The 18,585-nt window shown below is 37.2% G+C and overlaps 3 protein-coding genes across 6 annotated transcripts; all 3 read left to right on the top strand.

Annotated features, from left to right (window-relative positions):
- The first annotated feature begins 371 nt into the window (after positions 1-371).
- LOC108141010 lies at positions 372-2,510 on the top strand. Of its 3 annotated transcripts, XM_017264087.2 has the most exons (4): positions 661-771; positions 852-896; positions 958-1,080; positions 2,308-2,510. In XM_017264087.2, the coding sequence occupies exons 1-4, from the start codon at positions 761-763 to the stop codon at positions 2,441-2,443; spliced, it is 315 nt and encodes a 104-aa protein (XP_017119576.1). In that variant the 5' UTR covers positions 661-760; the 3' UTR covers positions 2,444-2,510. The 3 variants fall into 3 exon arrangements, with proteins under 3 accessions (XP_017119575.1, XP_017119576.1, XP_017119577.1); XM_017264086.2 differs by having other exon boundaries at positions 372-896; positions 2,308-2,507; XM_017264088.2 differs by lacking the exon at positions 852-896 and having other exon boundaries at positions 673-771.
- Positions 2,511-3,562: 1,052 nt separating this feature from the next.
- LOC108141221 (serine protease 7) lies at positions 3,563-7,508 on the top strand. Of its 2 annotated transcripts, none has more exons than XM_017264473.2 (5): positions 3,563-3,812; positions 5,319-5,687; positions 5,753-5,861; positions 6,382-6,668; positions 7,143-7,508. In XM_017264473.2, exons 1-5 carry the CDS (start codon positions 3,692-3,694, stop codon positions 7,445-7,447), a joined length of 1,191 nt encoding a protein of 396 aa, XP_017119962.1. In that variant the 5' UTR covers positions 3,563-3,691; the 3' UTR covers positions 7,448-7,508. The 2 variants fall into 2 exon arrangements, with proteins under 2 accessions (XP_017119962.1, XP_017119963.1); XM_017264474.2 differs by having other exon boundaries at positions 3,576-3,798.
- Positions 7,509-9,700: 2,192 nt separating this feature from the next.
- LOC108141018 lies at positions 9,701-12,468 on the top strand. The gene is made up of 3 exons (XM_017264094.2): positions 9,701-10,111; positions 10,173-10,295; positions 12,260-12,468. Exons 1-3 carry the CDS (start codon positions 9,717-9,719, stop codon positions 12,393-12,395), a joined length of 654 nt encoding a protein of 217 aa, XP_017119583.2. The 5' UTR covers positions 9,701-9,716; the 3' UTR covers positions 12,396-12,468.
- Positions 12,469-18,585: the final 6,117 nt, after the last annotated feature.

Raw genomic sequence — 18,585 nt, 5'->3', positions numbered from 1 at the left:
TTCAAAGTCGCTTCGACTAAACATACAAGTTTCATGGAAAGTCCTCTGTTTGCTTCAACGATTTTTTTTGCTAAGGTCAAAGACTTCAACATGTTTAAAGAACTACAAAGGCAATTCCAGTTTTTTGTCATAAATAAATTTAAATACATTTACTTGTTGCGATGTTTTTAAGTACTACTCCAGCAAAGGCATTTATTTTTTAATTAATCAAAACATGAGTAGCGTAAGCTATAGCTTATACATAGTACAGCTCGCATGTCTAATACGACATTTTTAGTTACTTTTATTCTTTGAAAAATAATTAATACGGAAATATCTTTATAGGAACCAGCCTTGTCACCAGTTTGCAGTATACGAATTAAATAGCTTTGAATTAAATGTCACAATTAGAGTTCATCAAAATACATATTTAAGAATGTGTTAACAAAATTTAACCTAGCTTTCAATATAGTCTGGCGTATCACTTATATACATAACATACACACATTGAAATCAATAAACAGTCACACAGCTAAAATTTTAAAATTTTATAGATCAAAACAAAAATATTCATCCACAGGGATAAACATCTATTTAGCGCGATCTTTTAAAATGAGTCAATCTATGGAGCGCAAGACCCTGATTCAGGAAAAGAGAAAACTTATGGAGGACAAGAGGATGAGCATGGGAATGAAGTCCTTCTGCGCTTCTTTTGTGGGGACCCATTTCCGACTGAGTGACGAGGAGCAATATTCTTTCTCAGCCATGACAAGGCGCCATAATGCCGATAAGGTATTTGTTGATCCTGATTATAAGGACGTAGAGGTAGAGCATTATGAGCCCATTTATCAAACTGTATTTGATGACGACAGGGACCCTGTGCTTGAACCTACTTTTGCAAAGCACCGCATACCTCTGTAAGATCGCAAGACTTAAAGCAAACTAACATAAGAAATTCTTTAAATATTATAATTTCAGGCAAATACGATGTCTGGAGCGGTATCACAGTTCCAAGCGGGAGTACGCCCAGCAGTTCAAGCGGGAAATACAACTCCAGATCGAAAATCAGTCTACGGCCGAGAGTGCCTGGCAATTCGTAAGGTATACGCGCCGTTCTTTTAAAAAACCTTACACCTTTCATAAGTCAATTACTTTTTGGTTGATAGCTAAACATTTAAGGAAGGATTTAAAAAATTAAAATTATCTTTATATCCTTGCAGAGGGTATTATAATTTCAGTCAGAAGTTTGCAACGCAGTGATCAACATCACTAGGAGATTTGATCTGGCCATGTCCGTCTCTTAGTTTTAAAGCTATCAACATAAAATCGAGAAAAAATGTAAAAATTATAACTTTGCTGTTATTTAATTTTGTATGGTTCTTCGATATTAAGTAATTGTTTATTATTTTGAAATTACGGTTTCAATTTGATCAAAATCATGGCAACAAACGAAAAATTAAAACAAAAAATTTAGGTTCTCTAATTTTTATTTTTATTTTTTTTATTCTTTTGGAGACATTTCCGAGCCTATAAAGTATATATATTCCTGATCAGCATCACTAGGAGAGTCGATCTGGCCATGTCCGTCTGTCCGTCCGTCCGTTTCTACGCAAACTAGTCTCTCAGTTTTAAAGCTATCTGCATGAAACTTTCCCAAAAGTAGTCTTTCTATTGCAGGTAGTTAGAAGTCGGAACGACGACTACCTTATACAAAATTATAACTTTTCTGTTGTTTATTTTTTTCATTCTTCTTCGAGATATATAAATTGTTTTTTGTTTCTTAATCTTAGTTTAAGATTTATTAAAAAAAATAAAAATATATAAAATAACGAATAATTGAGCTGCAAATCCTCATAGCTTCAATGTTTTTAAAGTAAGTAAATCATAATTTTAATGTTTTCAAAAATGTTTAATTCCTGCAATAGCTGCTAGGGTATATAAACTTCGGCTTGCCGAAGTTTGCTGTCATTCTTGTTTAAATTTTTTTTGACTAATTAATAATTAGACATTTGAGAATTATTAAAATCGGAAAACAACATCATATAGCTGCCATAGGAACTCTCGAATACTTGAACTCAAATAGATCATAATTTTAACGTTTTGTAGAAAATTTAATTTTTGCAATAGCTGCAAGGGTATATGAGCTTCGGCTGGCTGAAGTTTGCTTCCTTTCTTGTTTGCATTATGATAAGATATGCACAATATTGAAATGCTAATCTTGACATAATTCAAAACTTTTTTGTTGCAAGCTAAACATCTGATATGAACAATTTATAACAAAATATGATGCTAATACTAATGAGTTTAATTAAAATATCATTTTCATAGGACCATGGCGTATACCACTCTTTGGCCGCCGCTTCATACAAGAGAAGAGCTGAAGATTTTTGAAAAGGACTTTTGCAAACTTTCTTCTACTGAGCAGCGTCGGTACAATAAAATAATGGCGACAAATTTTACATAAATTCTATTAAGTAAAACATTTAAATCATGTAAAACCAATTAAGACATACAAATTAAAAAAAATTAAAACATAAAAAAATAGCATTTCGTAATTTTTAAGGGGTTACTTTTTCTAATTTCTGGGTTATTTAATCGAAAACTACTTACTTTTTTTTTTGAAAATCAATATATTGTCTAAAAGCACACACATTATAAACTCTTTTTATTTATTTGTATACCCTTGGGTATTATAATTTCAGTCCGAAGTTTGCAACGCAGTGAAGGAGACATCTCCGACCCTAAAAGTTATATATATTCTTTCCCAAAAGTTGTTTTTCTATTGCAGGTAGTACAGAAGACGTAATTTCATTTAAAAATTCATTTTTACAGTTCAGAATTACGCTTTTAATTTTATTTAAATCGCAATACGATATCATATAGCTGCCATAGGGACTATCAAATAATTGTGCATATACGCAAGTTAATGATAATTTTAATGTTTTTAAGAATATTTGATTTTTGGCTTCGGCTTGCCGAAGTTTCTTTCTTTCTTGATTAAATATGTTAAGCTTATTTGTTTCACCTTGAACTTGTAAATGAATTTAAACACCTCTTTTGACACTGCTGTGCATTTCGGTCCAAATCCAATGATAAGAAATGCAGAAATTTTGAGCGCGATATTTAAGTTTGTAAAGAGAAGTACCGGTTTAAAAAGATTAACGAGATAAGAAGTTGTGTTGCGGCGATATGTTCATCGACTTATTGAAGCAAAGCAACACCCCAATGATAATGAAATTTCAATCCCCACGATGATTAATTTTCGATTGTCTTACATTTTGTTATTGTTATTCAATAACAAAAAAACGAACTTCCAAATGCTGGTTGGGAGTGCAGTTTTGAGCACCCCTGGTATACAAAAACGAAAGTTCAAATTTTCGAGTTTCAAAGTATAAAATTCTCAGCATGGGACATCTGACTCACAAGAGCTTTTTAGCAAGTTCTCTCTTTCTCAGCTTTGACAAGCTTAGCTTGAGTCTCTCGATCGACTCAAAGCTCAGCTCACGACCTCTCTCTACCGCTATCTCTCATGATTATCATCTCCGATCGTATTTAAAAACCTTCCATCCGCCAGCTCGCGATCAGTTGTCGGGGCGTCTTAAAGGCGGTTGTAGTTTAAGTTTGCGTCGCGGTTTTCTGGTTCGAGGTCGATGTGCGTAATCGCAAAGACGCGTTTTGATTGAATTTGCTGGGAATTTTGTTATTACGGTTTATGGGAAATATCACACAAGATGAAAGCAACACGCCAAGTAATTGGGGTTTTTTGGACAATCTGCGTACTGCAGCTCACCGTTCTACAAGGTGTACAGGCCCAAGGAAGTTAGTACCAAGTTGTATGTGATTCACTCGGAGCTGACTCATTAACTGTACTTATCGAAGTTAAGCTCAGTAGCTTAACTGCGATTCAATGTAATTATCAGACTCGAACCTACAACCTAACAATTCTTTGATGTCAATGACTTAATTAAGTGAATTTGTGTGCTTTTTAATACTCCTGAATGAATTGTATGGGTCGCACAACAGATTACATTATCAAGCTTTTTGTGTTAAGTGTTATGTGGCCGTTAAAAAAGTGCTTAGCGATTAAAAAAAATACTTGAACTAGAACATTTAATATACAAACGGAAACAAAAAGGCAAGCTAACGTTTAAAAGTCCTTGAACCAATACCCAAAATATAATATCCTTTAAAACGACTACATATATACGACTAATTTCTGTTACATCGCTAATTAAAATGAATTTATAATTTAAAATACTGTATTTTTGACATCTACCAACAATTTATATCTGGAGTTACATATGTACATACATACATGATCAAAGTTCTGTCTTATAAGACCTATAGATAATCGACCATTTTTAGTAAATTTAAAAATGAATTTAAAATTTTACAATATTTTTTTGGTGTTTTTTGGGAAAGCTTACTATACTGTAGTCTTAACTTTCGACAGTAATTATACTCGTCTTTGCAAGGTTATAAAAATATTATAGTTATTCCGTTACTCGTAGAGTGAAAGGGTATATTGTAATCGTTGAAAAGTATGTAACAGGTTGAAGGAAGCGTTTTTGATCCTATAAAGTATATATTTTCCTGATCAGGATCAATAGCCAAGTCGATCTAGTCATGTCCGTCTATCTGTCCGTATGTCTGTTGGTCCTTCGGCAAGAACTTAAGATCTCGGAAACTAAAAAAGCTGAAGATTTGCAATGAAGATTCTAGTCATTTCTACGCATCGAAAGTCTGTCACGTTTCTCTGAGACATGTTAGATCTTAGCTGTTGCACACTGTGTGTGTTTCGGTCACATTTATCGGTAGACACAATTTCAAAATTTTCAAAATCTTTTAACATTTCAGAAGTCCTCTGCCGCCGCTCTGATCCTATTTTTAGGTCGCTGCTCTGCAGGTGATCGCTGATGTAGCGAGACAGAGACAGCAACGTGAGAACAGTTAGCGGGAAGTGGGGGTAATGCACGCTCTTAGCTTCTAGTGTTGACTATGCAGTTCGACAGATGGCGCCACCTAAATCCCATTTGTTTTGTGGGGGAATATTTAGTTGGAAATTTATTAGCTGATTAACGGGTATCTTATAGTATTTATATATATATTTATAGCCACAACCGGAGGTACCGGTATAGACATGTCTGTCTGTGTCTTAGTAAAATAACATTTTGATCGCTTATATTTTTCCAACAATATAAAAAGTAAAAAAAAAAATTATTCATCGATTTCGTTAAGACTGCAAGGCTAAAATGTTTGAGATTTTCAAAACTATCAGCATTTGTCCATCTTACATAAAAACAGTTTAATGAACTTTTGAATATTATCTCTCTACCTAGGCTGTAGAAACCCGAACCAGGTTCAGGGCAGATGCATATCTATCTACGACTGTCAAAGTCTGCTTTCTTTGGTTCAACAAAGTTTCGTAAGTCCGGAGGACAGGACATTCCTTCGCAGTTCATCGTGCTCCAATGGAGTGGGCCGAACACCATATGTTTGCTGCACAGGCGCAGGAGCCCAGGAAACCACCTCTGCACCACCACCAGTGACGCCTACCAGTTCAAGTCAGCAGGGTCAGCCAGGTCAAGGCAACCTGCTACCCTCGCCACCCAAGTGTGGGCCTCACTCCTTCAGCAACAAGGTCTACAATGGCAACGACACGGCTGTGGATGAGTTTAACTGGATGGCCCTGCTAGAGTATGTGGATCGTAAGTGGCATCTTGAAGATCACTAGTTGGAGTTGCTAGCTAATAAATGTGTTCTCTCTTTGCAGGTAGAGGACGTCGTGAGCTCAGTTGTGGCGGCAGTCTGATCAACAGTCGATATGTCCTTACCGCGGCACATTGCGTGATTGGGGAAGTGGAGAGGGATGTAGGTCGCCTGTAAGTAGCTTACACAACATAAATATATGTTCATAGTAAGTGCAGGGCACAATACTTACTTACTTACTTATTTTAAGTGAAATCAAAGTAACGGAAAACAAAGTAAATAGAGTAAATAGAGTAGATACCGGATTCTTCAGTAACGCTCAGTACGACTTTTACATTATACGCTGTTTTAAGTTTGCGTTAATTCGTTAATTCGTTTCCCCTCCTTCATATTTGGACTTCGGATCTCAAAAAATAACAACATTGTTGTAGGTATAGCTTAAGTTATTTTAAATTAGCTGATTTTATCTTTTCGTCGCTGTATAACTTTAGTTATCGATGCCTTTTGTTTTGTTTTAAATTGTTTATTTGCAAATTAATAGTATTCTAGATTTAGCTTTCGGATGAAGCTTAATTGGAAAGCGCACCATTAAAATGTGGCTTTTTTCAGGTTTTTTCCAGTAATTGAGTTGAAATAGATTTCCTTTTAACCGGTTTAATCAAAAAATTAATTATTTTGCCTGACTTATTCCAGTACTACTGTTCGCTTGGGGGAATACGACACCAGCAAGGAAATTGATTGCGTGGATGGAGACTGCAACCAGCCCATTATTGAAATGGGTATTGAACAGACCATAGTACATCCTCAATATGATCCTGCCAACAAGGACCGCGTACACGATATTGCCTTATTGCGACTCGATCGGCCTGTTCTGCTAAACGAGTATATCCAGCCGGTTTGTTTACCTTTGGTCAGCACACGACAGGCCATCAGTACGGGCGAAATATTGGTAGTCAGCGGATGGGGACGTACCACTACCGGTGAGTTAAATAATTAGGGTTTGAATATTGGTAAGGTATAAATAAACAACAACATATGTTTAATTTGTGAAAAAAAAAACATATTTTTTACAACAATTCTTTCTTTACACCAAAAAATTCGATCCTGTTGTATATGTCATTTGTTGATTAGCCAGGTTTTTCATCTAGACAGTAAATTAAAACAATTTAAACTAATTTAATCTTAATTTAATTTAATTGTAATAACTCTAAATAGTCCGCCTACTTTACTTTGTATCAAGGTAGTGATTATATAAATTTTAAATTTTTACCCTTGCAGTTTTCAGAATAACGCCGTGATCAATATACTGTTTTGACCTAAAAAAATCACATCCAGAAATGTAAATCTGTTGTATTGTTTAACCAGATATTCTTGTAAAAATTTTTTTGCTCCTAACTATTTAAGCCAGCTTAAAAAATTGTATTATTTCATTGATGAAATTCCTTGTTTTACAGCCCGCAAGAGCACCATAAAGCAGCGCTTGGATCTCCCGGTTAATGACCACGATTCCTGCGCACGGAAGTTCGCGACGCGCAACATCAACCTGATCAGCTCCCAGTTGTGCGTCGGCGGGGAATTCTACCGGGACAGCTGCGACGGGGATTCCGGAGGACCTCTTATGCGGAGGGCGTACGACCAGGCCTGGTACCAGGAGGGCGTGGTCTCCTTCGGTAACCGCTGCGGACTAGAGGGCTGGCCGGGAGTGTACACACGAGTTTCCGACTATATGGACTGGATCCAGAATACCATTCGACCGTGAGGAGCGCAACGAAGGCCGCTTTTGTTCAAATGATGTTTTAATTAAAGCCAAGTCGAGAGTATTTTTGGGGGCCAGGGCGCCCAGCTTTTAATTAACTTACACTCAATGCGATTTTATCAGCTGCTGTTGCCACGCTGCGTATACGTAATACGCTTACAGGCGAGCATTTGCGGTAATTAAAATCGCTATTCCCCGTTGGTAATAGTCGAGTGGAATAACTTTCGAGATACTGCAAACTTGCCCAGCGGCACTTCTTAGCGCTCTCAACTATTTTCTATGCAATTTGGCAATGAATTTCTATTATGCAAGCAGCACTTTTCCGGGAGTTTGGCGCTTCCCATCTCCAAGTTTGCACTTGTTTGCTGGCTGATTGCATTTCACCAGGCGTGGCGAGGCTGGAAAACAAAGTAGACAATGGCTTGGCTCATTAATTGTGTTCTCGTAGAAAGGTTAATGATGCCTGCAGGAACCAGTAGGCATGGACCAAGGCCTTTGTGCCTTTGTGGCTTGGGTTTCTTGACCAAATTTACCGAAAGAAAGAAATAGGTTAAAGGCGGACCCAAAAATAAATAACAGAAATGAACAAGCCCCTTAAAGATATTTAAAAAAATTCAATTTAAAAATTTTAGTTGCATTAAAGTTGCATTATTTAGTTATTGGCAAAACCCACACAAAACAAAAAACTTAGCTACTCTCGTGGATACTTTAAGTCAAGCAATTTATTGCAGATGGAGATGTGCCTAGAACCTATACCATGCATATACTAAAATAGTTTCATGCTCCTTCACTGCGTTGCAAACTGGTGACTAATGCATAACAAAACTGTGTCTGAGTAACTAGGCCATTAGAAATGAAATGCAGATACTAGTATTTCTTACGCAACGCAAGTTTATTTCATATATACATGTTCATTTACAGTTTATAAACGGTGACACGCCCACTCTAACACTAAACACGCATTTCACGTTACCGAGTATTCGATACCCGTTACTCAGCTAACAAATTTCAAATTAAATATAAATATTCCCCCACAAGACAATCGGAGTTTAGGTGGCGCCATCTGTCGCTGCTGAAACAAACTTGCGCTGCGTAAGAAGTAGTGGAACGTGCATTTTACATCCCAAATCTCTAGCTTTAATAGTTCTCAAGATCTCGACGTTCATACGGAGGGACAGATCTACTTAGTTTTCAATTCTGATCAAGAATAATTATACTTTATAGGGTCGGAAACACTTTCTTCTATTTGTTACATTCTTTTTAAGTTTATGAAGTTCTCTGCCGCCCCTCTGCCGCTGCTTAGCCACTGATCGGACGCTGTTCTGTCGCTGCTAGCAGATAAGAGAGAGAGAGAAAGAGAGAGAGAGAGAGACGGAGAGAGAGAGGTGGGGTTGCTGCACGCCCTTAGTGTTGGCTATGCAGTTCGACAGATGGCGCCACCTAATCCGCGAATGTTTTGTAAGGTAAATGCAACTTAGGTTGAAGTTCGTTGGCTGAGTAACCGGTATTTAATAGTCGGGGAACTACAATGGCGTTATTTCTTGTTTGAAGTGAAGTTTTCTAGCTTGTGATGGTAAAATATTACACTTTTTATTACTGTTTAAATTTTATTCACAATACGCGTCGAATGTCACCAAATTCGTTTGGATCTGATGCTCCGTTCAAAAAATACTTTTTTGGTGTATTTAAAATATACAACATTTTTCCGTGTCGTTTATCAGTTTCAAAAAATTTTAAGGACGATTCTTGTAAAACATTAAAGCATGAAAATCAAAATATTGTTGTTTTAAAAACTTTTAGTTTTTGGAATAGTTGCAAGTGTATATAAACTTGAACTTGCCGAAGTTTGCTTGCTTTCTTGTTAATAAATCTTTAAAATCTTGACAAACGTAATTTAGTGCTGGTAAAAGTATAGTATAGGTAAAAGATTTTTTTTTTTGGAAAAACCATGGTCACAATATTGGGGTGTTTTGACTATATTATAACCTTCTGATATCAAACAAAAACACCCCCTAACGAGGTAAAAAAGTCGTGATGATCGCCCCTTCAACATATAAAATATCTGATATCAAATTTTTTGTCGAAAAAGAATAAGCGTTCGACTAAATCAATTTTTAAATGTTACCATTCGTCACGCAGAGATAACAAATGCCTGTGTAGGCAAAATACCTGAATGAAGCGGTCCGAATGGAAACATTTTAAAAGTGTATTTGATAAATGTAAAAATGTGCTATCAATGTAGCAGAGCCTTACATTCAGTCAAAAGTTACATATGAACAGAACAAAAACAAAAATATTCGATTCAACAGTTCAAAGAAATATTATCCACAGAGATAAACTTATATTTAAAAAAACTTTCAAAATGAGCCAATCGACTGAGCGGAAAACTATGATTCAGGAAAAGAGAAAACTAATGGAGGACAAAAGGATGAGCATGGGAATGAAGTCCATCTGCGCTTCTATTATTGGGACCAATATCCGACCAAGTGACGATCCGCGATACTCGTTCTCATCCATGATGAGGCGCCATTGGGCTGATAAGCCATTTGTTGATCCTAATTATGAAGCGAAGGATGAAGAAGCATTTAAACCCATTTATCAAACGAAATTTGATGACGACAGGGACCTTAAGCTTGAACCCACTTTCTCTAAGCACCGCATACCATTGTGAGATCGCAACAAAAATATTACATTAATGCCAAAATGTCATTATAGTTATCCTTGTCAGGCAAATACGATGTCTAGAGCGGTATTACAATTCCAAGCGGGAGTACGCCCAGCAGTTCAAGCGGGAAGTAAATCTCCTGATCGACAACCAGTCTACAGCCGAAAATGCCTGGCAATTTGTTAGGTAAGCCATATATTCCTATAGCAGCTATAGGGTTTCCAATGGCAGCTAAATGATTTCGATGCCCGATGTTATAAAAAACAAGAAAGACCGCTATAGTCGAGTTTTCAGTCTATCAGATACCCGTTACTCAGCTAATAAATTTCATACTAAATATTCCCCTACAAAACAATCGGTGACGCCATCTGTCGAACTGCACAGCCAATACTAGAAGAGTGCAGCACCCCTACCCCCCAATAACAGTTCTGTCTCTATCTCTCATCTGTAACCACCAGCAGAGCAGCGGCCGAGCAGCGGCTGATCAGCGGCTGATCAGTGGCTGAGCTGCGGCAGAGGGGCGGTAGAATGGTGGCAGTGCCACCATATCTTCCGATAGTATGACCAAAGCACACACACAGAGTACAACAGTTAAAGTCTAACATATATCGGAGTGACGTGACAGACGTGTTTCTCGATTTGTGGGCGTTAAAGTGGGCGTGGCTACGTTTAAAATAACGAGTAACGGGCATAAGTAAAACCGTAAAATTGAATTTATAAACAATTACTATTTCTCTACGTACATTTGAATAACTTGAAAAACATGTTTAAAATTCATTTTTACGATAGTTATTTGGGAGCTATATGATGTAATCGTCGTACTAAGCCCGTAATTCTGAAATAGTAAACAATTACTAGACCTTAAAGAATATGAAACAAAAGCAGCAGGCTATAATTTTTTGTCAACAAATTTTTGATTGTTCTTATGGGAGCTATTGATGTAGTTGACCGATCTGGCTAGTTACGATAAATATACTACCTGCAATAGAAAAAAAAATTTTGGAAATTTTTCTGTAGATTGCAATAAAACAAAACTCTTGTTTGCGTAGACGCAGACGGAAAGACGGGCGAACAGACGTACATGGCTAGATCGACTCTCCTAGGGTCGCAAATGTCTCCTTCACTGCGTTGCAAACGTGTGACTGAAAATTGAATACCCTCTGCAAGGGTATGATGCGTAAAAATATCCTTAATCTGAGTTCCTGAGCTAAATCTATACTCACAAAAAGAGATGAAAACTTCGGTAAGCCGAATAAATAATTAATTATATGCGTATATGTTTAAAACTGTGATGATGTTAGCACAATTATGCGATCGTTCCTACTGCATCTATATGATAACGTTTTCCGAATAAATAAAATTAAAAGCATAATTCTCAATTATTAAACCATTTCTTTAAAAAAATAAAATCAAACAATAAATGAAGCAACTTCGGAAACCGAAGTTTATAGACCATTGCAGCTATTGCAATTGACAGTTATACAGCTGTCATTGGATCGGACGACTATATCTTATAGCTCCAGAATGAAGAATCGGACAAAAGAAACAAAAAACAATTATAACTTTTATAGCCATTGTTTATTATTTTAGAATGACTGTATAAATTTTATTAAATTCTGACGACTATATCATATAGCTCCCATGGGAACAATAGAAATATAAAAAAGCAAGAAAGGAAACAAACTTCGGCAAGCCGAAGTTTATATACCCTTGCAGCTATTTCAAAAATTAAATGTTTTTGAAAACATTAAAATTATGATTTACTTACGTATATGATTAAAAGCATTGAAGCTATGATGATTTGAAGTTCAATTATTCGTTAGTTCCTATGACAGCTAGACGATATCGTTTTCTGATTCTAAAAGAATTAAATCAATCAGAAAAATATATGAAAAAAAGCAAGAAAGGAAGCAAACTTCGGCAAAGCAATGTTTACATACACTTGCAGTTATAGTATAGATAGTATAGTTTATAATCTTTATAGGGCCAAAAATGTCTCCACTACAACGTTCTGACTAGAATTATAGTACCATCTATAAGGGAATAAAGAGGATTTTATTTGTAGTATGTACAAAAAAAATCGTAAAATTTGATCATTTTTGTTTCCAGCAATGCACAATATGAGTTAAAATTTTTTTTTTATTTTGTAGGACTATGGCTTACACCTCGCTTTGGCCGCCGCTCCACACGAGAAAGGAGCTGAAAATGTTTGAACAAGGCTTTTGCAAGCTTTCTCCCACTGAGCAGCGTCGCTTCAATAAAATAATGGCAACCGATTTTTCATGAAGTTTCTACAGCTGGATATTAATATTTTTATTTTTTATTAAAAAACAAGTGCAACACATAAAAACAAAGAAAAACTTATAAAATTTATAAAATTTATAAAACGCCTTTAAATTGAATAAAACAGAAAGAAAGCTGATTTTTTTTTGGCAACTTGTTGTTGCCATTAATGAGTTGTCAGAATAACTAATACAAGTAGATTTTAAAAATATAAAAATACCAGATTAGGCAAAGTTTTATTAGCACACATTTCAGCATCTTGCAAATTGCAAATATTTTCCTTACCTATTAACAAACTATAAAGGCTATTTTTAACACGATTCAACAAAAAAAATAGTTGCCACTTTTACATAGGTTTACTTTGGTTAGAATCTAAAAAGACTTTAACTACCTAAAGACTTAGTGACCGACCTAAGCACGTTAAAAACAATTCACTTGTATATGTGTAAAAATGGCCATATTTTAGCCTTTTCCCAAACTAACAAACCATTTTATTTTTTGGTTAGCACTAGCCAGAAACTTGAAGCAACTTTTGCCAAAATAGAATAAAGAGAAAATTTCCCAGCTCAGCTGAACTCTCTGGCCATGTGTGGCTAAATTGCGCAAGCCAAAACAAATAACACTTTTGCTAAATGCTGGCGAGCGAAAAACTTGTAATTCAATTTTGAGACCCAACTTTCCCCAAATGCAAGCCAAATGTAATTAACACGCACACGGACACTCGCACTCGCACAGGCGTTGGTTTTTCTGCAATGGAGTGGCAAAACGACTCGTACACCTGCCAGACAGATATTCCCAGCCCGGTTCAGCCCAACCCCACTCAGCCCACAATATCCCATCCAATTCCGTCCAATCCCCATTCCATCCGGCTGCCGTCGATTGGCATGGAGTGTGTCCAGAATCACACTCTAACTCCATGGTTGTGCGAATTTCTGCTACTCGTGGGCCGAAGTGGAAATGGCTAAGTGGGAGGCTGCCTCCGTCAGTTACAGACTTAATTGAGTTGTGTTCGCAGCATTTAAAATGGCCAACTGCGCTAACGATCTGCCCAGATACCATGGCAGAAAAATAACTTTAAAAATAATATATTTCCATAAATTAACGAGTCAACTAAAACTGTTAAATTATTTACCTGCTACAACCATAATTGCATTGATTTTATATGAACATGCCATTTAAAATAAAAAAAACTAAGGACAAATAATACAAACCTTTTGAGCGATTCGAGTCATTCGTTTTTAAAATTGATCAATTCAGAATTTAAAACTCAGATTTTGTACTGTTATTGAGCCTGAAAATTCCCACGGTACCTTTAACGCGGCGGATGAACCCGAAATTGGATTAAATGCCGACGATTTGCAAGCGAAATTCTTGCCCCTCTTGCTGGCCAAAAAAACAGCATTTAAGCATAAGTGGCCCAAATCAAATGTAGTTCTCAGCGGAATAAAAGCGGAAAAATGTTTGAACAAACAGCAAGTTGTTGCACAGAAAAAACACTGGGTTGCGGCAACAATCGCATAAATCTAAGTCTTTTTTAAACAAACAAAAAACATGAGCATCAGACAAATTCGGTGATTGATGAATTGAGCGAGCGTTACGCATACGCCATGAGGGTCGGGCAAAAAGTTGCAATAATTTCGTTTAACATGCATAGCTAAACTGGCACTGTCACAGTGCAGTCCAAACCCAAACCCAAACCCCCCAAAATTGACCCGATACCAAGGCCGAAGCCCCCCAGAACGATTCCCGATTTTTTCGCAATTTATGGCGTTGGCCTGAATGCACTCGTCACAAATGCCAAAGTCGATTTTGCGGCCTTTCGCGTGCTTTTGAATGGCTTTCAATGGCTCGAAAATCTATGCATTTTAGAACGTTTGTTTGGGGGAGAAGTGAGAGAATTTAAGGAGTCGGGAAATTTAGTTGTGTTCGCCAACAATCGACTATTGGAAATCCATTTGGCCGGGTCTGTACAGTACATGCACACAAAAAAAAGTTTTCATACAAATTTGTGTGATAAATAAACACCACGAAAGTATTAGAGCTAAGCGTAACTAAGACCTCACTAAATTTTAGATTCTTATAATACATACTTTCAATTTAACACTGACTAGTTTTTTTCAAGACAAACTTATTAAAACTAAACTTTCAGTTTTTTTTTTTTGGGTGTGCGAATGCTGCACATTTGAACTAAAAGCCACGGGAGCGGGTTAATGCGATTTGCGCTTGCCCTGCTGATTGTTACCGCCGATTCTGACTCGGCCACATCATTTGCCGCTTTTCCAATGACATTATTTACTTAGCATTTGCATTTCCAATTTTGCATGCTGTGCATTGGCAATTGCCTGTGCAAACACATATGAAATGCCAAAGGACAGTTGATTTTTACGTCTGCTGATTGCGCTCCTATTACGACTATTTGTTCCCGAATAATGAATGGTACAATTAATTTCAAACGGAAATCAAAAGGGGCTCAAGCTATCACTTACAGAGAGTGACCAAGGGCATCTGGACCATTTCCCAGCTGAAACGTGAGCTGCTTCTGGAAAATTGAGTTGGAAAATTACAAACAAGCTGCCAATCAATGGCAAAGGGCTTAGAATGCCCTCATTGAGAGACAAAGTGACCCTTCTGTGCAGACTTTTTAGTTTCAACTGGGAAAATTAAATTTGTCGTTTTTAGTTTTTTTTTTGACTATTCTGTGTGCGCAACAAAATAAAAGTTCAGCATGCAATCTCAGCCATTTTTCGGGCAACTTAAACAGAATGCATGAAAATATTCTAAAAGCACTTTCAGCATCCTGCTGAAACATGGAAAATTTAAAAAATTCGTTCACGCAGGAACTATGAGCTCAGGCTTTTCTTGCCGAAACCGCACTGGCGAAGGCAAAATATTTGATTAAATTTTCATTCTCGAGTGCAGAATTTTGCGGTTATTCATAAGCATTACAGGCCCTTTACCTGCGCTCAAAAGTTTCGAATCATTTGGGCTAAAATATGGCCTCCAGGCAAATGTGATGATGAGGCAATTTATTTGTGTTTATTTTCGGCATTCGTTCTTTCCGAGTTTTTCACTTCTTTGTCGATGTTTTACAGGATCCTTTGCCCCAGACCCTCGAAGCATTGAGATGATTGAGTGTTCGCCGGCAGGGCAAGTATTAATAAACTTGTAGCACACACTTTTCTACCGCAAGCCGGAAAAATGTGTTTGTTTGGAGAGGGAATGACCACCGAGCCGCAGAAAGGGCTTGTAAAGGGAGCGACAATATAATTTAAATTTATTTAACAACCGACTGGTAAAAATCTTAAAGCTAGAGGGATGGGCCAAATACACACACACACCCACACACACACTGAGCAGGGTAAATTGCACCACAACGCCATTAAGTAGCTCATTAAATTTTCTTAACCAACAAAACAGAACACAAACAAGCCACTGGCAGACCAACTGACTTTTCCTTTTTTATTTTTGTAAGTAGGAAATATTATAGTAGAAAAACGGCGCCAAAAGAAATGAAATCGCCGAGTCCAGGGAGGCGTGGCGGCGAGGGGCGGAACGGCCGACTGCCGACTGCCTCAAAGCGAGCGAGCTGTAAAAAACCCCGTAAGTGTATTTTTATTGCGTATAAAATGCATTTTGCAATGCCACACAAAACTCAAGTGGTGTGCGTTTTGAGCGGAAGTTACGACCAGCGAGCTAGGACCACCAGCACACACAGATACTCACCGACTTCTGGCTGTGGTTGTGGCTGTGTGGGTGGCTGGGTGCCTATGTGTGCGCCCCGAAATCTTGATGTCGGAAGTTATGGACTACGAAATCAAGGAAACCGTATGATGTTCCTTTACTCTAGCTCTTATTGCATTTTTTTTTAAGTATTCATTGAAGAGAAACAACCAGAATAGAGGAAAAACATTTATTTATATTTATATTAATATTTATGATATACCATTTAAGTACTGCACGAGCTAAAAAAAACAAATGAATTTACCACAAAATAAAACATTTTCAGTGTTGCCCACAATTGGGAAGTCGTACAAAAATAAAAAGATATGTAGAAATTATTTTAAACCAGAACACATAAATCTCCGGAGACCTAAGCAATTATTCCTTTTCTTAGTGAAATACATTTAATACATAAAATATTTATCTCCAAGCCGCAGTTCGCAATAAAGTAAAAAATTACACAGTCCTCGGTCGCATTGAATACGCAAACAAAACACTACTCCAAGCACTTCAATGTGTACCAAATATTCAAGATGTACATCACTTACACTTAAGTCCCCAGCAGGACTTAATCATATTTTCCGCAAGCAAACTTCTTCAGCCAGTGCAAATACCCCAGTCAAGTAAAACAAGCAATGATTGCTCAACAAGGCTACTTGTTGTTAAATATGTTGCTCAAACAAGCAACATTCATTACGCCGCCAAGTGGGTTGCTCCAGAGGAACGGGGGCAGAAATGAAGGATCGTTTATGTGATGGCTGGGAAATTGGGTGTGCAGCGTAAGAATCGGGAGGTATTGACAGAAGATTAAAGTTGCGGACGTGACGTGGCGATGATGAAATCACATTTTACATATGGAATTCAAACATAGCGTAGGCAATGGTTAACCTAACCTAGCCTAACCTAGCCTAACCCAGACAATGGTTAGAGTGATGATAGCCGATAGCCACGGCTACGCAAGATTAGCCATTCATCTTTGGGAATCATACATCACATTCGATTATGAGCTGCTTAAGAATGATAAATTATCCCCAAGTGAGGGCTGAGCCTTTTGAAAAATACTTTCATAAGGTGAGTATAGCCTCCACTCTCCCAGTGCGTATGAGTAATAAAAATACGTTTCTTTACGATGGACAGCTTGTGGCTTGGCAAGCTTTAAGTTATGCATAGTTTGCTTTTTTGCGACGCTCTTTTCGAGCGCTATTAATTATAATTTTTTTCTCCGGCTATTCTGGCAACATATGTATGTATGGGCACGGACATGGGTGTCGGCCAAACATTTTTAAAATATATATATATATATATATATATATATATATAGATGTGCATAAAGGCGAGCAGACACCGACACCGACACCAACACCGACTCTGACACGCTCACATGTGCCGGAAATTGGCGCACACCTTGCAGCCATGCAGTGGCAAGAATTTTTTCCATAAGCATCATAAAACCAGGGACTGGCGGACGATGGCCAGCCCTTGGATATATGGATATATGTATGGATATATGGTAGCGTAAATGGGGGCCGGGGCAGCTCAGCATGCGGAAATTATAATTTATAGCTGTGAGCTGCGGATGCCAGAGCTTCACAGTGATTTTTTCCCTGCGAGGGCGTTTCTTTTCAAAGCGGCTTTAAAATTGGTCAACTTTGGCATTAATTGAAGCTGGTTATCGGGGTTGAAAGTCCGCTCAGGCATGAACCATAGTCTAGGGCAGTTTCCAGGCAGTGTCAGAGTGTGTCGATAAAAGGCGAGAAAGTCTTCAGCTTTGTTAATACTGGGTGTTGCATTAACTGGAGCGGAATATATATTCTTTGTGTGCATAGTTTTAAACTGAATTTATGCTCTAACCAATGATTAAAACATCACACCCTAATGCCTGTACATGGTAAAGTCACATTGAAAACAAAATGTTAAATGCAATGCAGGCCTGGCTGCATTCACAACTTTGGTTTCATATTGTGAAAGCTTTGCAATAACTTTCGGCTGACGAATTATTCGTGTTTGTTTATTATTGTGGCCTGTATATAAAATACACAACAATAAATTGAAAGGTATGTGATTAATTTTAAAGAACAGGCATAGCTGAATTGAAGAGCAACATTTACATGACCAATCTGTGCCATTGTTCACTAAGTAAACATTTGTCCAGTTGACCTTTTTCAGGTGTGTTTACACAGCGCAAACAAAACTCGAGTCAACGGGTAAAAAATGGCCGTAAACTAGCTTCTGACAAATGGCGCACTTCCTGTCAACACACACAATCCCAAATGCACATATCTGTCTCCTATTGGAAAATTGTAAAAAAAAAAGGTCGAAACAATTGCACCGCGTTTAAACATAAATTTCCCACATAGTTACATGGTTCAACAATAAATAATTTATTGTTCAATTCATTTATGAATGGATCTGAAAAATTTAATATGCACAAACGGCAGTTTGTTTAAGCGTAATTTAGCGGAAAAATGTTAAC

The sequence above is a fragment of the Drosophila elegans genome, unplaced genomic scaffold (genome assembly GCF_018152505.1).
Source record: "Drosophila elegans isolate 14027-0461.03 unplaced genomic scaffold, ASM1815250v1 contig_476, whole genome shotgun sequence".
NCBI lineage: Eukaryota > Metazoa > Arthropoda > Insecta > Diptera > Drosophilidae > Drosophila > Drosophila elegans.
The sequence above is the reverse complement of the archived record's forward strand: the minus strand, read 5'-3'. Positions and strand labels throughout refer to the sequence as shown.

Coding starts and splice junctions, on each gene's coding strand:
- LOC108141010 (XM_017264086.2), top strand. CDS start 592: ATGAGTCAATCTATGGAGCGCAAGACCCTGATTCAGGAAAAGAGAAAA. Junction 897..957: donor GCAAAGCACCGCATACCTCT/GTAAGATCGCAA, acceptor TTATAATTTCAG/GCAAATACGATGTCTGGAGC. Junction 1,081..2,307: donor AGTGCCTGGCAATTCGTAAG/GTATACGCGCCG, acceptor TCATTTTCATAG/GACCATGGCGTATACCACTC.
- LOC108141221 (XM_017264473.2), top strand. CDS start 3,692: ATGGGAAATATCACACAAGATGAAAGCAACACGCCAAGTAATTGGGGT. Junction 5,688..5,752: donor CCTGCTAGAGTATGTGGATC/GTAAGTGGCATC, acceptor CTCTCTTTGCAG/GTAGAGGACGTCGTGAGCTC. Junction 5,862..6,381: donor GAGAGGGATGTAGGTCGCCT/GTAAGTAGCTTA, acceptor GACTTATTCCAG/TACTACTGTTCGCTTGGGGG.
- LOC108141018 (XM_017264094.2), top strand. CDS start 9,717: ATGAACAGAACAAAAACAAAAATATTCGATTCAACAGTTCAAAGAAAT. Junction 10,112..10,172: donor TCTAAGCACCGCATACCATT/GTGAGATCGCAA, acceptor TATCCTTGTCAG/GCAAATACGATGTCTAGAGC. Junction 10,296..12,259: donor AATGCCTGGCAATTTGTTAG/GTAAGCCATATA, acceptor TTTATTTTGTAG/GACTATGGCTTACACCTCGC.